General features: G+C 38.3%; 1 protein-coding gene across 5 annotated transcripts in view; it reads left to right on the forward strand.

Moving 5' to 3' along the window:
* Nucleotides 1–18,574, forward strand: part of LOC136247561 (equilibrative nucleoside transporter 1-like) — a 265,718-nt gene extending 247,144 nt beyond the window's left edge. For 3 of the 5 annotated variants that reach the window (XM_066039314.1, XM_066039316.1, XM_066039313.1), the window contains 6 exons: nucleotides 1,874–1,948; nucleotides 2,074–2,222; nucleotides 6,835–6,961; nucleotides 8,173–8,258; nucleotides 9,979–10,175; nucleotides 18,375–18,574. In XM_066039314.1, coding sequence (XP_065895386.1) covers nucleotides 1,874–1,948; nucleotides 2,074–2,222; nucleotides 6,835–6,961; nucleotides 8,173–8,258; nucleotides 9,979–10,175; nucleotides 18,375–18,504 — 764 coding nt within the window. In that variant the 3' untranslated portion in view covers nucleotides 18,505–18,574. The remainder of the gene's footprint in view (nucleotides 1–1,873; nucleotides 1,949–2,073; nucleotides 2,223–6,834; nucleotides 6,962–8,172; nucleotides 8,259–9,978; nucleotides 10,176–18,374) is intronic. The other 2 variants (XM_066039317.1, XM_066039318.1) reach the window with 2 other exon arrangements.
* Nucleotides 18,575–19,605: the final 1,031 nt, after the last annotated feature.

A 19,605-nucleotide genomic window follows, 5' to 3' on the forward strand; every position in this document is an offset into this window, starting at 1 on the left:
GTGCATTAGCGTTGCCATGTACGCAATTTGTCACTATGTACTAAACACGTGTCAACACTAATTGTTAACATAAATTCTAGCCAATGAAATTGCAATTACAACTTTTTCACTGCTACCAGTGAAATACGGGATAAATTTCACTGCTACTATTGAGACTTTTGTATGGGCACTGAAACAGGTATGGTATTAAGTTTAGTAACAGTGCACTTGCTTGAAATACCCTTTTTGGGCAGAGTACTTTAATGTCATGAACCACGGTAGTGGGTTCATAATAGGGATCACCCATGTTTTTTGCAAAAATCCTAATAGAACGCACACCTAAAAACCACCTTGAAAAGCATCCTTCAACTCAAAACAACCCTCTGGTGGTTCTTTGCAATGAGTATAGGTCCATTAGTAAGTATCAAGTGAAAAGGAAACAGTATGTGTATTTCAGACAAAACTGAAATATGCCTGTTTGTTCATATTATTATTATTCATAATATTATTATTCTTCTTCTTTCACAGGCATAGCGAACTATACAAGGAGAATCTTGAAATAAAAAGTAGCACGGCTTGCTGAATGGATCATTGTGCATGTCCATGACCTATTTTTGATTTCGTACAGCCCAAAGTGGGCCGTTTCATCTTGCCAAAACGTCATTACGCTCAAGAAGCCATACAAGATCACGCTCACAGTTAAGTTTTTGGTGTACGCTACTTTTGGCTAATAGAGTCTGTCTTTATTAAACTCAGTATAGGCCAGGAAGCTTAATCTGGGCTGATGACTTTGTTGCAAGGTGGCTTCTTTTGCTCCATGATTATTGTACGTGGGCGGGTTATCCAGATTAAATACTCTAATAGAGCAGTCATGTAAATACTCTAATAATGCAGTCAAGTGTATAACAACAGTCTTTGCACTGAATTTGACAGCCATTAAAGGCACCAGTAATGTAAATTGTAGCTCATATTAGGAGACTCTCAGTCTGTATGCACATTGCAATTTGATCAGTTTCATGTGTGTACTGAAATGTTGACGGTGTTACTATGCAGAATGCAAAATTACACTATTCACAACAGTCTTTTTTATCAATAAAAGAAATCTCATGATCCATTACTGAATTAATAAAAAGTACACAAACTAGATGAATAAAAAATTGGAAATTTTAAAATGGGAATAGGGATCGCTGAAAAAAGCCACCAAACAAGAAGGGATCGCTGGGGTGGTAATGTAAACCACAAATCCCTATTTTGACTCGCATCAAAATGACAGAGCATGTAAGTAAAAATTTATGACAGAGTCAAAATAGGGATTTGTGGTTTACATTACCACCCCAGCGATCCCTTCTTGTTTTGTGGCTTTTTTCAGCGATCCCTATTCCTATTTTAAAATTTCCAATTTTCATCTAGTAAAAGTGGCCTAATAAAAGCTATGCTTTTATTTCTTGATAATTGTACGTAATCAATTCTCTTACCAGGATCAGATGTATACAGTTGCATTGTGTATTTTCTACTTGTAATCACATGTCATGGTATATCCATTATCCAAAATGTATGTGTCTAACTGTTCAGTTTCATAAATATGAACTTTTCCTGAAGGCTTGTATATACAGTACAGTGGTCTGATCAGTTATATGTACTAATGGATCATACACATTGACAAAATACTCTATAGAGCAGTCACTGTGCTGTTGAGGGTTTCACCAATCAAGGTTACTGTTACAGATGATCAAAGTCCCAATTAAATGTTCAGTTTAATTGTAATGTGAAATTCTATCTTTTTGACTTGAAGTATGGAGATCAAAGTCCAATCAGGACCAATTGTTTGTTAACAATAATACAATATGTACCTGCGACTACTCTTGTGGTTACTCTTAAGCTATTCATCCTTCAGAAGCAACTTCAGATGGCTTGAAGTTCAATGGTGAAGAAACGAAACAAGCAACCAAATCAGCAGAGACAAATACCAGTAAGATATGGTGGGCTTTTATTTAAGACTGGCCTTTTTTCCATTGATACTGGGGTTCACATACACACACTGATACAGCTATGTAGTTGTAACATATAACCTATTATCCCTGGTGTTTCCCCCAGGGATTAACTCAGAAGAGGAGGCCCCACACTCACTACTCCAGGACGAGGAAGGAGATGATGAGCTGGCTGACCTACTACCGAGTAAGAGGAAGAAGAAAAAGGACAGTCAATCTGGTTCCATTAGAGGAATACTTGAAGTGTTAAAAGAGGTGAAGTGTCAGTGTAGTTGTTATTGGCGATACTAGTAGTTATAATAACCCAATACTATGATATGTTCATATTGGATATTTTAAAAACCTCATTACTCACTTGTTCTTGCCATATCAAAGCATTCAGGTGTTAAAGGGCTTCAAGCACTACTACCCCTGTAAATGTTAGGGCAGCTGGTCCCACTAGGGCTTAGGTGAATGTGAACAGACTATAGTTGACATTCTACACTTTCATTCCCTGATCAATGAGAAAATTGTAATTCTATTTGTGGTATTAAAATTCAACGCTACAGTATGCCACACTAAAATCTAAATTATTTAGAAATTCATGCTCAAAAAATTAGTCTTGTAAATGGAAGTTTTCTTGCTTTCCACAAGTACACAAAAATATTTGGAATTTTCCAATTGTGAATCACACTATTGTAAACAACAAACCGAAATATGTATCAAGCCCTGTCAAGTCCCTTCTCTACTTTTTATACAGGGTCTATTCAGCTCACATGAAATACTTTCAGTACTTGTGCAAAATTATTACACATTCACGTGATCTTATACTATCCACCTGAGCATTTCCAACATCATGTATACATGATTAAATTTTTAAAAGGAGAAAGTTTCTCTGAATGAAAGCTGTACAATATGTAGTGTATTTTTGAATAATATTACCAGCATAGATGTACAGTGGACCCTTGCTTATCCGGCCCTCAACTATCCGGCCGCTCAGATTATCCAGCCTCAAAATTTTGGGTCACGTGTTTGTGAGAGAGAGAAAAAATGGCTACGAAAAGAAAGCGTACTTGCGTGTCATTGGAATCCAAGCTCGAAATTATCAATCGCTTGAAGAAAAGAGAAAGTCATTCTAGTCTTGCAAGCGAATAGGGGATTGAAAATCGACCGTAGGAGACTTTAAGAAGAATGAGAAGAAGCAGCAGCAACTCTGGTACGAGCAGCAACCTGAAAGCACAGCTACTTCAGTGCTATTGTTGAAAAAGGTGAGAGACTTGGCTGCTACAAAACGGTTACAAAACGGTTTACAAAACTGAAGCAAACCCTACTTTAACTTATCTCCATGAATTTGATAACCTAAGTTCTTGTGTTATACAGTACAGTATACCTGTACAGTATACCTGTACATCTACATACTGTACAGTGTCATACCATTTTTAAATTGTATACTATAATTCATTCATATACATTACATTATTATAAAATACATCATAGGTTCATACACATGTACAAATATGTGCAATTTCATTGTTCAGTCAATGCTTCATATATCCAGTCATTTCAGTTATCTGAACACTGCTTGGTCCCGTTGTGTCTGGATAAGTGAGGGTCCACTGTACTGTATACAGGGACTTCTCTAAAGAGCGATGGAGTGGTGCAGCACTACTCTACTTTACTCAAAATTCCTTTGATGTGGTAATAGCAATGTATATAATTAACAAATTGAATTTGATGCTGGTAGCAAATTGATAATTTCACTGTTCTACTTTATTTTGCTGGAGAAAGCTCTACTGTATGTAGAATAGAAGCATGAAGTATTCATGTACTCAAGTCTTCAAAGTGTGTGGATCCACTCTTAGTGCAAGACAGTTAACATTTTACATTGTTTTTCAAGACTCCCATCTACTTAAAGTAGTTAGAAGTCTCTCCAAAAAAAGCTCTATTAGGTATCTCGATCTGCTGACCAAATGTCTCATCACTTATTATATAGACGTGGTTGTGGGAAACGATTGTGGGTTTGAGTATTTTTGTACAAAGTGTAGTATTTTAATACATTAACTGTGTAGCTATATTAGGATGTACTGTACCTGATAGTAAACACTGTTAAGATATTGTTACTTACAAAGAAAATAACAGCTGTAACAAAATTTAACCCTTAAACGCGCACGCAGGTTTTGAGAAATGCGTGTTTACCAAAATTGGTTTTATATTGAAAGTGGTGAGAGTTTGCTAAACTGAATTAGCCTAACACCTTATATAAACAGAAAGTTTATTCAATAGGCTATCAGGGGAAGTTTAAATAACCACTGTAACAACAGGCGCTCACTTGTTATGAAGCGATGAAGAACAGCGTCTTGACTTTTCGCGATTTCGTATTCCTTCCGGTGGCAGCCATATTTGTAATTGGCTGAGTCACGTGACCCATATATGGCCTGAGGCATAATTGAATGGCGAATCGATCGGAGTTTATTGCAGAACAATAGAATGAACTGGGAAGGAGATACGAGTCTTTTTCCAAAGGCATGTAAACAGTTTTACGTGTTCATTTCGTAAAAAGTTAGTTTCATGGCGAGTTTTGACCCTGTGTTTCAGTGTAGGGTAAAACCCTACATATCATTTCATTCGCTATTACATCACGAATTAAATGATGGCAGTTGCGTAGCCATAGGGACAATGGTTCGGAAGTTACAGCGCTTTGTTTACTGCCATGCGTGAGGGCCACTATAATGGCATTTGCGCGTTTAAGGGTTAAGTACACATGTTTTCATAATATCATATTGAGCTTCTAAGTATTATTGTCCATCCCTACTATTGGGCTAGTATGGTTACATAGAAGAGTGTAAATAGTAAATAGTATCAGATGTCTGACGTTGGGTTACATGATGTTGGAATGTCAGGTGGTATTACTGTACACAAATCTTTCACTGAAACACTGCAGTATGTGTAGACTGGCCTGCTTGTGTTTTCTTGCACAACTTTGTACATAGTTTAAACCAATGAAACAGTACATCTTGATAACCAGGACACTTGTCTATGAGAAGTTGTGGAGTTACAATGCTTAAAAAGTGGAAATGTGGATTTGTACAGCAATAATTGGGAAAATTATTTACGTGTTCTAAATAAAATAGCTACATCATATTGATTTGGTTAAATGTTGCACCTTCAATAGCATCCATACTGAAGTGGTGCCACAATCAGTTTTAAAAATAAGGATTTTCGAGCATCGAGTATGGTCAAATTTGAATGGTTGCCGCATCGATTTAGCCACGTAACTAACTGATGCCTTCAGCCAAGCATAACTCAACATTGCGTAAGGTTACAGGCTCACTGGTCAACACTACCCAGTGTACAATATAAGGGAAAATTATTGCTCGGACAGAATGGCCAATCAAAAGTAAATTTGATTGGCCATTTCTGAAATTGCATGGCCATAAGATAGAGGTGTACTATCCTAGTGTGCGAAGCACAAGCCTTCTAGGGGGATGCCCCCCCCCCCCCCCCCCCCAGGGAATTTTTGAAAAAGGTCTGAGATTGAATCTGAGACCACTTTCAGCAACTTATCACTGAACTTTATGCACATACATTTTACAGAGAATTAATTGTTTATTAGTAATACATGTACAAAATTTGTGTTGCTGCATACATATTTTACAAAAAAAAACTATGAATCAATGTATTGTACAGCCAGTTTGTAGACTTAGCTAGGCTAAATGCTTTGTTACAAGTGGTGTTGAGTCAGCACAGATTGAATTATCAACTAGCTATTGCTAAAGTTTCTCTTGTGAATAGCAATAGATCAAAACTTACTCTCGAACTTTCCGTGTGCAGAACACTTTTATCACGTGACTTTCATTCCACTTTCTCCAGCCACTGCATCTCTACAGATTATAACCACGAAATGGCCATCTTACACTTAATATCGTACCTCCACTTTGCAAACATTACTTTCTTTTCTTCTCTTGGAAGGCGCCACCCGTGTAGTCAGTGTAGTGATCACTTCTTCACAACATCGACAGTAATCAACAATCGATAATTTGGGTAAATACGAGGTGCAGTGCTCTAGCTTACACATGCGCATCGAGTTGATGCTTCGACAGGATCGAGACTTCACGTAGGAAAGTTAACGATATGACAATAATAATAACTATAATATTACATGTTACAAAGACTAATAATAAAGAATTACAGTTGTAAAAAATTTGATCGGCACAAATGGCCAACCAACGGCTACATTGATCGGTCAACAGCATCACGTGGTCAGAAAATGGCCGAGGGCCGACCGTTATATTGTACTCTGCTACCCCATTTCAATACGTGCCTTTTTTCCAACCACAGTACATACAATACACACATCACAGACTTACCTTTTCCCCTTTGTGTTCCATCTCTTTTTGCTGACAACTAAAGATGCCAATTTGCATGGCTTTCCTGTGGCTATGGTGGCACTGTTGATATCATGTACATTGAGAAATTGTGTATTGTGTATTGTGTAAAAGAAAAAAATTATCAATCCACAGTATTAGTAGCTTAGGTAAAGTTTTGACAAATCTGACAGTCTAATCATTTTGACAAGTAAAATTTGATAAAATTATTCAAACTAAATGCAAATTTTGAGACATGCAGCAACACATAGTATTGTGACATCCACAGTGGCTGCAACTGTACAACATGCAGCAACACATACAACACTCATTTCTCAAATTTCATCTAAATTAATCCAAAATTTAATTGACAGGCTGTGTGTCCACTGGTATAGCTGCAACTGTAGATAGTCTCCTTGTTTCGTTGCTTTTTATTCCTACTCAAATGTAAAGTGTTTGTATTAGTGTATACACATTTAGACCCCTGAAATGTTAATAAAAACACACTGTCTCCTCCCTTACAGATCTGGGTATATGCACTCAGCGTGTACTTGGTGTTTGTGGTCACCTTGTCTATGTTCCCAACTGTACTGACTAACATCAAGAGTGTCAGTTACCATAGCGACAACCCTGAGAAATACCCATGGAGTGGTAAGACATTACACAATAAGGCCAGGGAAAATCGATCACTTGTTTCTCATTTGCAAAAGTTTGTGTTATTTTTGTGTTGGTGGGAGGTGGTTGGTAAGGGTTACTGCTGAGGTAATCACTTTATTGAGGATTGAGCAGTAAAAAAATTTAGAATGAGAATTACTGAAGTTTGCTTGGCCTAATGCATGTATATACTATATAGTACAATGGAACCTTCTATACAGTCACCTTTGAGCTAAAAAATCGTGGCCTTAATAGGCAGGTGGCTGCTTTTGAAAGGTGGATTAGTGGCTCTTATAGAGAAGTGGTCTTTCTTTACAGGTAGTGGCTAAGACAGATTCCACTGTATGTGTCACTGAGTCACAAACACGTGGCCCTCAATAATGTGTACTTTTTCTGTTGTATGTATAAACCAGTTTTCCTCAGACTGTAACAGTCTCTCACCAGGGGGGGGGGGATAGGACAGGACCACGTGCACTATGAAGCGCTAACAGAAATATTTATATTAAACGCAGTCATATTACTTGTTGAAATTATAGATCATACAACAACGATTGTATTATAATCATTGATGACCAGTACTACTGTGACGTGAAAGTCGTTACCGCCACACATCGTTTTGGTTGTAAGTGTAATTGCTCCATAAGGCCGTGCAAAGTTAATAATATGTTTCTGGTCCTACCAATTCCCTAAAATTGACCAGGTGACCAGGCTTGTTTCCTTTTCTTTTTGCAACTTTTTGATGTGGCTACATTTGACATAGCAGTACACGGAATTGTAGGTGAAAAATAAAGTTAATGTATAAAGTTGGTGTATCTTTATAAGAAAAGAGTATTTACAAGACATGAAAGCCTTTCAACAGATTTACTGTTATAGATTATTGTATGTGTAATTGTGCAATTCATTCAGCAAAAAAAATGACCAGGAAAGGAGCCAGAAACATATAATTAACTTTTCATGGCCTAACGACAGCATTTTACCAATCGTGAATCACGCCATTGCACACAGTAGAACTAAAATATGTATCAAGCCCTGTCGAGGACCTTCCTCTACTTTTTGTACAGGGTCTATTCAGCTGACGTAAAATACTTTCAGTATTTGCACAAAATTATTACATATTCACGTGGGCTTGTCCTACCCCCTCTGGTCTCTCACTGATATTTGTGCAGTATGTATGTACAATACTAACATGATATTTGTTTATTCTACAGACTGTCTATTTGTTCCCTTCATGTGTTTCCTTGTGTTCAATGTGTCTGACTTTGTTGGTCGTACCGTACCACAATGGATAGTGTGGGTGAGCATTATATGGAGTATGAACAGTTATTTGATTATATACACCTTGTTTGTTTTATCGTTGTGTGGTCTGAGTGTATTCTTACTGGTGTACTTAATACTTTAGCCTGTTTGTATACATTTGTGCTTATTGGTTAGCTACACACGATACCGTAATGCCTAAATGTTTTGAGGGAGAAATTTTTCTTGTGATTTCACGGTTTTGGGTGTTATCAGCGAAACTTTTTACCCTAAACTTTTGTCTCTCAAAGTATTTAGGCTATACGATAGTGTTGCATCATCAAACACTGCCATTCTATGGTCATGCTGAAAATATTAAATATGCAGTATACAATTGAAATACAAAGTAATTTTACAGTGTAACTTGAAAGTTTGTAATAAAACAGTGGACTAGATCTTTTATGTGATGACATATGTCAATAGTTCATATTGGGGTTTGAGCTTTTGTTGTACATGTCCCTATAAAGTGATCATGAAGATGTTGTGAAGCTGTATAGTGTTATAAGTAGTTCTTCATCTAGCCATGTGCATACATAATTACTGTATGTTAACACTCATGGAAGAAATCAACTTTGGTTAGATAACATAAGCATTTACATCTCAGAGCCACCAGGGCTACACTAGCCAAGTAGTTGGGGCTGGACAGTGATTATGTAGACATTAAGGCTGAAATCGATTGTGGGGATTGATTACTGCTCACATTGTTGGTATATAGCATGACTCGAATTTCACCATGAAAATCACTTTGACAGAACGTTTTGTTATCCTTGCTATCCTACAAGTTGAAAAACGTTGGGCTAAGATGAAAAATAGTGCTATAGCTTATTCACCAATCATTTCCACATGTTTACGAATACAGACATTCCCCCATCATGAAATTACCACTCTACATGAAGTAACTACAGTACAAGGAAGCTTACCTATCTAGGCCTTTAGTATACTTCGTAATTATTACATAAATGATTCAATATCGCTGATTAAAACATTAAACTCACATAACCAAAACTCTTCGTGATATCTCTAGGATTTGTACGTTCATTGTAACCGAGAATGTACCAGCAGCTGACCCATAATTGAATGACCCATAATCAAAATTTTTAGGCATGCGTATATTTGCAGTGGCTGCACTCATATTGGCTTAGATGATTAATTACCCTGTGCAGGCTATCAACCTGATATGGATGAGAAGTGTTACAGTATTGGGGCTTTCGGGCTTTTGCCTGATATGTATGCCCTCTGCCCTCGGCTTTAGCATACGTATCAGGCAAAGAAAGCCCTCATGTCCATGTTGCAACTATTAAGGTTCTCTATTAGAGCAGTCACAAACTCTAATAGAGTAGTCACATCCAATTCACCTACAGTACCGCCCAGAGGTAATGTTACACTCGCGAGCAGTTGACACTCGTGTAGCCAATTTTCGACCCGTGATTTCTTTGGCATGTGTGTACTAACTATCTCACCACATGTAGCCACGACATGCGAGCTCCCTCGGGTGACCGCTCCAGTAATTGCATGCCTTCGCATGTGATGTATTCCAGTTGTGCGTTGTGTCGAGTCGTGGCCTGGATTTAAGCACTAGCGAGGTATTGTAACGTTACCTCTGGGCGGTACTGTACTATGCTGTATTTACCACTGACTTCTTGTATGATAGAATGGTGGAGTTTTATGTATGAGCATTTGAAATTTGATTGGTTAAATGTTTCTTTTGTCTTATCTTTTAGCCTAAAAATCGTTATGTGATACTGGTGTCTACTCTGTGTCGAGTGGTGCTTATCCCCTTGTTGTTGCTATGCAACCACAAGGGTAGTCATACAGACAACATAGTCTTCAAGAGTGACATCTTCCCTATATTGTTTAATACCATATTAGGAGTGACTAATGGTTACCTAGCAACTGTGTGTATGATTCTCGCTCCACAGTAAGTGCATATGTACATGATGTAGTATATGTTAAAAGTGTTAGTATTTTACATAGTTTAACATACTGTGTTTTACACATACAGTGGATCCCAAATTATCCAAACACCATTATTCTTAGAGCTTGAGTTTTGTTCAAAGCAGTGAATTTATCAGGGTGTACGTAGGAGTTTTGAAAAGGGGTTTCCACTGCAGCTTAGAGACTGTTATATTAGAGTAGTTTATAACTGCCTGACTGCTTTATTAGAGTGTCTCAATCTTTTCACCAAACTCATAATTCAGAACAATGCTACAAGTGTTGCTATCATGTGAGAAACTATTTAACTAAGACAAAACTTTAAAGTGTGTCCTGTTTAATGAAAGGAAATTTATGGCACATACAGGTCTTCATTCAGCATGTCATGATCGACGAAGGAAGGTTCGATACTAGGAGGAACTGGCTCGGTTCCTCCGTCTAGTAGCGATATAGCTCGAGGTCATGAAGCACGCACACACACCATGACAGATTAACTAAAAACTATCAAGTCACGTGTCTATATACCTATACATTATGATTACATAAGTACTAAATGTTATTCTACATCCTCCGGGAGGCGGTGAAATATTTCAGTCCATTTACTGATCTTCTTAAAGGCTTTAGTAGCAGTTCTCTTCTCATGAGTTGGTGCAGGAGGAAGATCAGCAGCAACATTACTGGCTGATGTTTTTTTCAGATTCCCAGACTGTATGGTTATCTTGTATGATAACATTAACATTGTCAGCAACTTCGAGAGGATACAATTTGACTGAGTGAATTAAACCATCATTGCCTTTGACCAATTCTTCTATCACAGTAAACTTCCAGTTTAACCTTGGTGTGTCATTGTGTACAACTACAGTGTCTCCTTTCTTGATAGATTGTTTATTAGTTCCATTGATTTTGTGGAATTCTCTAAGTGCTACATACTCTTTCCTCCATCGTGACCAAAATCTCTGTATTAACTGTGAATGATTGTCTACTCTTCTCATGTCCACATTACTAAGGTAAGTGGGATCATTAGGTTCATCTAGATCATTAAGTGTGAGGGGAACGGACTGATTTCTTCTTCCATATATCAAATGGGCAGGAGTGAGTGGCTCAGGATCAGAAATGTCAGAAGACACATAAGTAAGAAGTCTGTCATTGAGCATAGCCTCAATCTCAGTGATGATTGTCTCAAGCTTCTGTAGTGACACAAATTCTCTACCAAGGGTCTTCTTTAACAGCTTGTTTAGTCAGATCCATTAATCTCTCCCCAAAACCCCCATACCATGGTGCTCGCTTTGGAATGAAATGCCTAGTGACCTAAAGCTTCTTTGAGAACATCTGAATCAAATAACTTCTGTATTTCCTCTACGGCAGCCAGGTATGTGGAGGCATTGTCTGAAATCATGTGACTGGGCAGTGACTTACGACTTGCAAATCTTCAAAAGGCAAGTATAAAGCTATCAACAGTGAGATCTGAAACAATTTCAAGATGAACTCCTCTGGTGCAAGCACAGGTAAATAAACAAATATATACTTTCTTTTCTCTGCTTAGTTCTTTGACATATAATGCACCAGTGAAATTGACACCTGTCACTTCAAAGGGTTTGGATTCATTGACACGCATTTTGGGTAGTGGTGGAGGATCAGGTGCTCTGTATGGCTTTCCCATGAGTTTGTTGCAAATAACACACTGCCTTAGTTGCTTTCTCACACGCTGACGAATGGTTGGAATCCAATGTACTTGCTGTAAAGCAGTCACAGTGTTGCCAACTCTTACGTGATGTAATTTGTAAGGCTCAAACGAATACTGGTTTACTGTATTTGAATATTTGCTCAGCTCTAACAAAATTAGTCGAATAATCGGTGTAAGGTTTCATTGCAATTCAGTAATTAAGGTGGCCACTACCAAGAATCCTACAAATAACCACAAACAGCGTTGTGGCTTCGTATGAATAACTTTACTAAGAAAGAGATGCCATAATTCCCTTTCTGAAAGGATTTTCACAGCGATACTGTGATAGAAAGTGATTGTAACATGGAAGTACCTGGAGTAAGCCACAAATCCATACGAAGTCTTTGCCTTATGGCGATTCACCACGGAATTAGTGCATCTTCACCAATTAGTGGCTGCCTAATTCTATTACTACTCTTCACTTTATTTTGTTACTTTCATTAGCATCACTTTCTGCTTCGTTAATTACTGACAGCTAATCATGTGTCACCATTAAATGATCACATGCGAATAATTGTTTGTTAATTTTATTATTCGGCTACAAAGCAAACAAATATTAATCCGAATATATATTCGGCTGAGCCTTAGTGATTTGGTATGGGTACTCTGGATTACCAAGGCTGTAAAATTGTGTTTGAGAGGAAGAAAATAAGGGAACTTCGTTGATTCATTAACAGGAACATTATGAATTCTGCCGCCACATCTGAGTAGTTTGTCCTTGTCAAGAAATAGTCTGAGTTGTTTGACTAAAGTGGGACATGCACTGTGTCTCTGTGATAAGTATGTGATTTCTTGTTTGTAGGATGTCTTCTGGCTACTTGAAATCGAAAGTTTCTCAGCAGCATTCAGTTCAAAAGGAAACAATGGACCAACTATTCTGGGTTGATGCTTCAAGACACTGTTGATAAATCTCAATACATATGAGGTAACAGCTAGCAACTTATTGATCATACTGCAACAGGATATATCAATGACATATGGATACCTGGTATATTCTGATTACTGTCCTGATTTATATCATCTGTGTCTGGGCTGTCAGAGAGTTGTAGATGTAAAATATTAGTAGGTATTCATGTTGGCCAGGAAGACTCTGAGGGTAGCCACTGAGGTCCTTGAAACCACAACTGTGATGATAGTAATTGATCAGTTCAGATACCTCTGATTAGAAGATCTGCTGGGTTATCGTTGGATGGTGTGAATGACCACATGTTTGGTGGGAAGGAATTAATGATTTCTGGAATTCTGTTTGCAGTGAAGGGTTTGGCAGTGTTGTGTTTGGTAGTGTTGTGTTTGTAGATCCAGTGAAGCATGATTTGACTGTCAGACCACAAATGCACACTGACAGATGAAAGCTTGTGAATCAATGCTGATCTGATGAATTGAGCTAGTCTTGTGGCCATCACAGCTGCCATTAGTTCCAACTTTGGTAAAGTAAGAGTTTTGACAGGAGCAACTTGACTCGTTGACATGACCAAGGAGATCTGATGATTCTTACAGAGGTAAACTACTGCACCATAGGCTTTGGTGCTTGCATCACAAAATACATAAATGTTATCAGCCTCAATGCTTGTGTTAGATGGTCTGAAATAAACTCTTGGAATTGTGAGGTTTGACAACTCAAGTAGGTCAGACAGTATGGTAAGCCACTTGTCTTTGTAGTGATTGAGGATTGGCTCATCCCAAGGTAGCTTGTCTTGCCAAATTTCTTGCAGTAAAATTTTTGCTCTGATGGTTACTGGTGTTGTCCATCCTAGTGGGTCATAGATCTAAGAGGAGTATTGTAACACATCTCATTTGGTAATCAGTACAGAGGTGATGGATGGGAAGCTCTTTGGCATAAATAACAATGTGTCTGTTGCTGTGTTCCAGCATAAGCCTAGAATGGTGACGGTGGAGTTTGGGTCAATTGTGTTGTCATCAAAGGTGATCTTTTGTAGAGAAGGGCTGTTAGATGCCCATGAACATAAATTGAACTTTGCCTTTCCCTTTGTTTGAGTGTGGTAGTCTATCACACAGTCTTCTGTGTTGCGTCCAGGTAAGAGATTGTCTACATAAATGTTTCTTTGTATGTCAGTGGCAACATCTGATTGAAACTTGCTAAGATGGAGGTTGATAGTGGCATTCAACATGAATGGTGAACTAGCTGTGCCGAAAGGGACCACTGCAAATCTGTATATCTGAAATTCACTGTTGGGTTCTTATGGCTTTGATGGCCAGAGAAATCATGTGTAGTCTCTATCTGACTCAGGAGTTTCACATGCAGAAAAGCCTTCTCAATGTCAGTAGCAAAGGCATATGGGTGGGTGCGAAATCTCAACAGAATAGCACATAGATCATTAAGAAACGTAGGTCTGACTGTTAGGCAATCATTTAAGCTGGCACTGTTGTTACTCTCACGACAGGTACAATCATACACAATCCTTATAGGTGTAGTGGGTGAGTTCTTCTTGACAGGGTGGTGTGGTAGATAGTGCACATGATTCGGTTTTGTAGAATTGTTAACTCTTTCAGTGAATCCATGTTTCTATTGTTCTTCAAGGATGTTGTTGTACAGTTGTAGCAAGTCTGGAGTTTTTCTCATCTTGGAAACTAAGGCTCTTGTGCGTTTCTCAGTGATTGAGTAGTTGGATGGAAGAAATGGTCTGTCATCTTTCCAAGGAAATTTGGCAACATGTGCTCCCTCTGGGCTCTGAAATAAACAAGTAGATTGGTATTTGTTGAGAAAATTTGTGTCTGGCTTGTGATTGGTTGTCCCAATTGCTTCAATGGACCAAAAGTGTTGTAGAGATGGCTGTTGCTGGGTTTCACCAAAGCTGGTGGTGATCTGTAACATTACTGATGAAGAGAGACTAGCATTATCACTTGGTAGTGGTCCTGATATTCCAGTTTTGACTGTTGGGTGGTAGGCCCATTTCCCCTAACAATGTGATCTTACACAATGACCAGTAGTGATCTGTCCCAATTAACACGGAAACTCAAAGTTTTGATCAGCAGTAACTGGATGAGCTAGTTTAAGCCCTTGTAAATGTTGTACACTGTTGAGGGATCCACGGAAGGTGTTTTGCATTGGAACTGCAATAAATGGGACAATCAGTGCCTTTACAGGAATTCGGTCCCCAATGCTGGTTTCTATCATAATTGTGGTAACTCCAAGCTGTTGGTATGAACGTGAAGTAGTACCAAATGATGAAAGAGCTACCTGTTCTGTAGTCGTTGGAACTATCTGCAGTGATTTAGCTAATTGTTCAGAAATGAATGAACGTTGATGTTTGCAGTAGACATGACAGTCTCTGAATGGACTGGAGCAATTACAGTTTTCAGTAAACAAATTGATGTTTGAGTGAAGTGATTTGTAGCAGGTATGACATAAGCACCTGTTTGTGTCAGATCTCCCTTTGTGGTCTGAGTAACATTGATGGCTTGACTGGAAGTATAATTGGAGGTTGCTGTTCCACCATTACATAAACTGGTGTGGTGCTTACTTTGACATTTCCTGCAACAAAACTTTGATGTACAATTATACACCTTGTGGTGAGCTAGACAGTTGAAGCAGAGGTTTTCTTTTTTACTATTTCAAGCTGATCAGTTACAACACTACAGGTATGTGTAGAGTGGGGTCCTTTGTAAAAGATACATGAAGGTTTCCTTTTGCTGTCTACTGAACGTTGCTTGTTGCTGTAAGCTTCCTTTGATCCAACATGGAAAGTAGCTGTGTGTTGTGTAGTTTTGATTGGATTATGGGGACCTGATTCTAGGACTCTAATTTCCTTGAAAATTGCAGCCATTAAGATTAAGGTCCATTCAGTGTTACTGTGCTCTCTAGCCAGATTTCTTCTGATTTCATCTGTGAGCTTCCCGATAATGATAGGCACTAATATTTCTCCATAAGAGCTCTCTGACTTCCCAAGTGATGACAAACCTCTAGTGTGGTTTTCAATTGTGTCGTGAAACATCCGCAAGCTGGTTAGTGTGCCTGTAGATTTAGGTATTTCTAAGAGGGCTTGCATGTGTGCAGCTACTAGCTTGTGTGGTTGGCCGAATCTATCTTTAAGCAAATCAATTGAGTGTTGGTAGTTTAACTCTGTAAGAGGAAGGCCAGCTATGGTTCTAGCAGCATCTCCATGTAGTTGTGCCTTCAAATAATTGAATTTCTGGAAAGGGAGGGATTGGAATGTATTGCTGCATTGTATGGGTCCCAAAAAGTCTGCCAACTCAGGGGTTCTCCCGAAAATGTCGGTAATGAAAGATTTGGGAGACAGCTACTACTGAACTGTTAGGCTGTATGGTAACTCTCATGTCCAGAAGTATAAGGAGACTCATGTGTGAGTTGATGCATACCTGGATTACTGACTGTGGTCACTGTCTGTACTGGAATCAGTGGGGATGGTCCAGCTAAGCTAATACCAGTTGTAGTTGTTGTCACTGTCTGCACATGGTAGCTGGACCAGACTGTTGAATACTATCGGTTGCTGCAATCATATGATCATGACTTGTCTGTAAATGATTAACAGTTGGAGGCAAACAATTGAGTTAACTATGGGTGTGGCTATCACTGCTATGGATGGAGGCAAACTATCAATAGAATTAACTGCCGGCGTGGTCGCCACTGTTAATGTTGAACTCTCCATTGTTGATGAACTTTCAACTTGGGGTGATAAATCATGATTGATCACTACAGATTGTGTCACTGTTGTTGTTACAGCTATCTCAGGCATCTTGGGTATAGATTGAAGCTCTATAAATCTTCGTGCCATGGTTATTTTGTCCATGATATCATCCTGTAGTTCTAAGGATTCGGAAACCACTTCCTCTATGTCCTCCTCACTCCTGATCAGCTTCTCAATCTGCTTGTCCAGCTGAGCTAATGTTTCTTTCTTAGCTTGAAGCTGTTGGATGGAAGTAATCAGGGATACAATTGAGTACTCATCGACATCATTCTCCATTGTGTAGTTTATCTTATTGTATAGCCTCATGACGTGGGATTGAAAAGCCTTTCTGGAAGCTTGGAACCGAGTCAGTTCTGCCATCTTGCGTAGTCCACTCACAGTCTGCTGTAAAACAAGAGCAACAAACAAATGTTCAAGCTAGAGTGCTGCTTGCCTAGGGGGGTACCGTTTATAATGCCACGGTACCACGACTTCTGGGTTTAGGGTTAGTAGAGTAGACCAATCCTGTTCACAGCATCAAAATAATGCCATGATCGATGAAGGAAGGTTCGATATTAGGAGGAACTGACTCGGATTGTCTCGTCTAGTAGCGATACAGCATGCACACACACCATGACAGATTAACTAATCAAGTCACGTGTCTGTATACCTATACATTAGATCAGCTATGGTTACACAAGTACTAAACGTTATTCTACACAGCACCACAAGAGCTGTACAGCCGCTAATAATGTACAGCCATTCCCAGCTCCATTAGGGCCATAGACTGCTTATACAGTTCACCACTGTACTTGGGAAAGCTACCAATAAAGCAGACCTCTTAAGTCTAGATTGTAAAATTTGATAGTTCAGCTTTGTGTTCATGGTGAAAAATCAAATCTGCTGTCATGGCAATAAGACCGATGTTCCTACATATTCTGTTGATTCTTTGACAAAGAAAAGCCTGATTGAAGATTAAAGGAAAGACAAGGCACAGAGGGCACACTCTTGTCAAAACCCCAAAAGGCACATCCCACAGGTGAGTTTGTTATTGTGGCAAAAATGTTGGCTGTGTGCTGGTTCATTTGGCCTCTAGCCTTGTGACTGTGGTCAGGCAGAGAGGCTGGTAGGCAAAAATTCAAGTTTTGGTGATCTGTGTTTTTATATATATATATTTTTTAATTCTAGAATATATCCAGGTGCTATAAGTGTTATTTGATGTTAGATGGACTAATATTATTCCGTAAAGGTTATATTCGTCACGTAAGATGTTTCTAGGATGTGGATAATGATGGTGTTTGGATAAGACTTTTTAACCATGTGCTATTCACTTGTGATTAGCATACATAGTGAAGCAACTGAAGCCCACATGTTTTTAATAAGTATGTGTTGAATATTTTTGTTGGATTATAAAATTTGTTTTACTATACGTGTGGCAAGTTGTTAGTTGTACATGAGAGTGTGAACATGATTGTAGTGTAACAATAAACCAGGTGACGACACCTGTCTAGGTCCCTCATCAACAGTAGTTGTATACCACTTACTTGAGAAAGCTTCTATGTAATGTACAAAACATTAATTTCCTATATTGTCAAGACATGAAATGTTTAATATGTTTATATCAAATAAAAACTGCTATTGAAATATGTTTAGTATTTTGGTAGTTAGTGAGCATGCTAATACTAGAGGTACTTAAACTGATCTTTGTATGTTATCCAAACAATTCACTGTCCATACACTGTTTCCTTTATCTGAAAGCATCATTGTTTGAGGCTCTAGTGTATAGTACGTCTCAAGACTCCTCTATCTTCTACAGATCGGTTGGTAGCAAGAAAGCAGAGACAGCTTCCACCATCATGTCCTTCTTCCTCAGTAGTGGACTAACAACTGGAGCATTATTATCCTTTGTGATGTTGGTGATCATGGGAGTTGATATTATTAGTTAATTGTACTGTAATTGTTTTTTAAAAATTATAATATATTGTTTATAATTAGTGTGGTTTACAATTAACTTGATATTGGTGATCAGAGGGTTGATATAATTATGAATTATATTGTATTTCACTTATGTACACCTGTAATTGTAATTAGTACACCTGTAATTGTAATTCACCTATCAATATATTGTCCCACTGCAGGGACCGAATATGAATCTGTGGCCCCACAATTAGTGCTGAAGTACTTTGTCTTACTACTTTCTATACAGTCTCAAATCCCCATGTTTAAGGTGGGAATTTGACTGGTTAGGTTTGTCCTACCATATATGTATGTGGTGGAATCGGTATACCAGTGTGTAGTCATATCATGGTATGAATAGAATTAACTGAGGTATTTGTGTAAACTATGAATAGTGTGGTATTAGATTTTTATCAGCAGCACCTTTGTGAACCTTGGGGGGTCTGGCATGGCTTTCAATTTGTTGATAGTTTAGTGGTGACCACAGCCATATCCCATACAGTTGAAGTGCTTGAATTAAAAATGAAAGTGATCTACGAATGAAGACTAATTTTCCTACAGCAGAAATCAAACCGTTGATATCTTCCTTTCAGAGTTGTTGTCTTACCAGTGTACAAAGTGCTTCCAGGTGTGCAAAGGCGGTTTTGCTCTAATCATAAATGCTGTATGTTTACCATAGCTCATTTCCATATTAAGCAGACTTTTGTGTTGCTCTGACAAATTTGACCAATGGGCTTTGACTTACAGGACAGTTTATTTGAGTGTTCACCTTTGTATGCTACAATTGACTGTGCATGCATGTATTTCAATGTTATAAATGACTCGTGAGTTCATACTGAATTTGTTCTGTGTGAATACTCTATTATTAGAGTGTTTTGATTTGCATGGGCAAGGGCAATAGACTATGACATAAATATCATTGGGTGTTGGCACTAAGTGTGGCACTTGGTTAGAATCCATCCTTCTTGGTATTAATTTTGTGATTAGAATAGTGTTTCATGAATGTTCCCATTAGAGTGAGTGACTGCTCTATTAGGATATCTCATTCTTGTTTCTGCAAAGTGTGAATAACCAATCAAGAAATGGTGATA

The sequence above is a fragment of the Dysidea avara genome, chromosome 2, assembly GCF_963678975.1.
Source record: "Dysidea avara chromosome 2, odDysAvar1.4, whole genome shotgun sequence".
Taxonomy (NCBI): domain Eukaryota; kingdom Metazoa; phylum Porifera; class Demospongiae; order Dictyoceratida; family Dysideidae; genus Dysidea; species Dysidea avara.